This window comes from Corvus brachyrhynchos, unplaced genomic scaffold (genome assembly GCF_000691975.1).
Source record: "Corvus brachyrhynchos isolate BGI_N302 unplaced genomic scaffold, ASM69197v1 scaffold378, whole genome shotgun sequence".
Lineage (NCBI taxonomy): Eukaryota > Metazoa > Chordata > Aves > Passeriformes > Corvidae > Corvus > Corvus brachyrhynchos.
Window position 1 is genome coordinate 49,325 of NW_008239768.1, and position 2,337 is coordinate 51,661.

General features: G+C 57.5%; 1 protein-coding gene and 1 pseudogene across 1 annotated transcript; one reads left to right on the forward strand and one right to left on the reverse strand.

The window, feature by feature from the left end:
• The first annotated feature begins 342 nt into the window (after nt 1–342).
• On the forward strand, nt 343–1,972 carry LOC103621476 (annotated as a pseudogene).
• Nucleotides 1,860–2,337, reverse strand: LOC103621477 (SLA class II histocompatibility antigen, DQ haplotype D beta chain-like). The gene is given in 2 exon segments (XM_008640301.2): nt 1,860–2,187; nt 2,190–2,337. Coding segments are annotated over 2 exon segments (438 nt in total). The 3' UTR covers nt 1,860–1,897.

Sequence of the window (2,337 nt, forward strand, 5' to 3'; positions counted from 1 at the left end):
GAGGGGAGAGGCCCCTCAACAGCCTGGAGAGGGGCAGGGGGGATTCCTTGGAGCCCATCACCCCCAGCATTCCTAAGTGGGGGGATGGAAGAGGGGGGAGCTTTTTGGATTCCTGGGACTCCCAGCAGCCTGGGGAGGGTGGAGACCAAGTAGAGAGGGGGACCCCCAATACAAGCGTGACCCCCAGCAGCTGGGACGTGGGGAACCCCAAACACCAAAGGGGAAGGACCACAGAAAAAGAACTCATGGGAGGCTTTCTCAGGGCTGAATCTTGGTGTTTGGGAGGTTTTTATGGATCCCAGATGCCTGGTGACTTCAAGAGATGGACTTGGGCAGAGGGATCTTCAAACTCAACGTGCTCATCCCCTGTTTTCTTCCCATTCTAGGATTTCCCATTCCCAAATCTTGGCTGGATGGAGGAGGAGGCTGTGAGGAAGATGAAGATGCCCCGGGACACCCAGGCAGGTGAGGAGGAATTCACGGCCCCTTTCCCCTCTCTCCTGCTCCATCTCCCAGCCCAGCATCGCCCCCAGCTGCAGGACAACCCCACTGCCGACGCCGTCCTACCGGGGACGGACTGGGGAGATCTCCTTGCCCTTCCCTGTGGCACGGAGGCAAATCCCATCCTCTCCTTGTCCTTCCTCCCCCAGACAAGGAGCTGAGGATGGAGCCCAGGGAGGACAAATCCCCGCAGGAGAACCTGGTGGAAGAGGCCATTTTGAGCGGCTCCACAGTGCAGGAATCCAATGGGGAGGAAAAACCATGGAGACCCCGCAGGAGGAGGGGCTGCAAACGCAGCCCAGGGTGCTCTGAGGAGGAAAGACCAACCCTGTGCCAGGAAGGTGGCCGGAGATCGAGCCAGAGCTCAGACCTGGTGGTCCATGAGTGGCTTCACACTGGGAACAAGTGCCACAAGTGTGAGGAATGCTGGAAGAGCTTTAGGTACAGCTCCAACCTTATCCGCCACCAGATGATCCACACTGGGGAGAAGCCATATGAGTGTGGGGAATGTGGGAAGAGCTTCAGAGACAGCTCCAAGCTGATTGTCCACCAGCGCATTCACACTGGGGAAATGCCCTATGAGTGTCCTGGCTGTGGGAAGAGGTTTCAGACCAGCTCCGATCTCCTCCGGCACCAGCGGATTCACACAGAGGAGAGGCCCTTCCGCTGCCCCGACTGCAGGAAGGGTTTCAGGGACAGCTCCGACCTTGTCAGGCACCAGCGCATCCACACCGGGGAGAGACCCTATGAGTGTGGGGAATGTGGGAAGAGCTTCAGAGATAGCTCCAACCTGATCCACCATCAGCGCATCCACACGGGAGAGAGGCCCTACGAGTGTTCCGAGTGTGGGAAGAGGTTTCAGACCAGCTCCACTCTCCTCCAGCACCAGCGGATTCACACAGAGGAGAGGCCCTTTCGCTGCCCCCACTGCCGGCAACTCCCACCTCATCAGGCACCGGCGCATCCACACCGGGGAGAGGCCCTACGAGTGTCCCCAGTGTGGGAAGAGCTTCTCCAGGAGCTCTCACTTGACCAGACACCAACGGAGGCACCGGTAAGGGAAGCCCTGCGAGTGCCCCGAGTGCAGGAAGAGCTTCATCCTCTACTCCATCCCCCAACGCAGGACCCATGTTTGGCAGAGCCCTGGTGACCCACATTCCCCATGATCCAGTTTGGGAAGACCCTTGACTGGTGCTCTCCACACACTCCTGGATCCCTGTAGGCACCTGGGTGAACGCAGGGGCCGGAACATCCATCGGGACCCAGATCAACATAGAAATTCATTGGGAAGAGCTGAATTTTTAACTTTACACCCTAAAATTTTCATCTGCTCTGTCCAGTTGTTTCTTCTGGTGGCATCCAGCAACCCTGGATGATCTTGGAGGTCTTTTGACATCTAACTACTTTCTATGTTAATCCCATTGAAACAACCAAAATTGGGATAGAAATAAAGAAATTCAACAGAGAGATCTAAACCAGGACCATTTTCCTGGAATTTGGGGTTCAGGGGAATACTGGGGGGGATTTGGGTGTTGTAGGGCTGCGAAGCCAGGCAGATTGGCGCCACGATCTTGTAGTTGTGCTGGCAGAACGTGTCCACCTGAGCCCGTCTGTTCTCCAGGGCTTGCGGGTGTCTGTCCCAGTCCCTGGCCTGCGTCTCCCTGTTTGGGGTGTGCCCCCCAAAGTGCCCAAATCGCTGCTGAAGTGCCTGAGCTGCTCCCAGCTGGGGATGTTCCTGTCCACCAAGCTCTCCTGGCCAGTGCCATGGGGTGCTGGGAGGGGGTTTAGGGGTTCCTGGGGGGAGTGGGAGGGGCTTCTGTCAGTCTTGATGGGCAT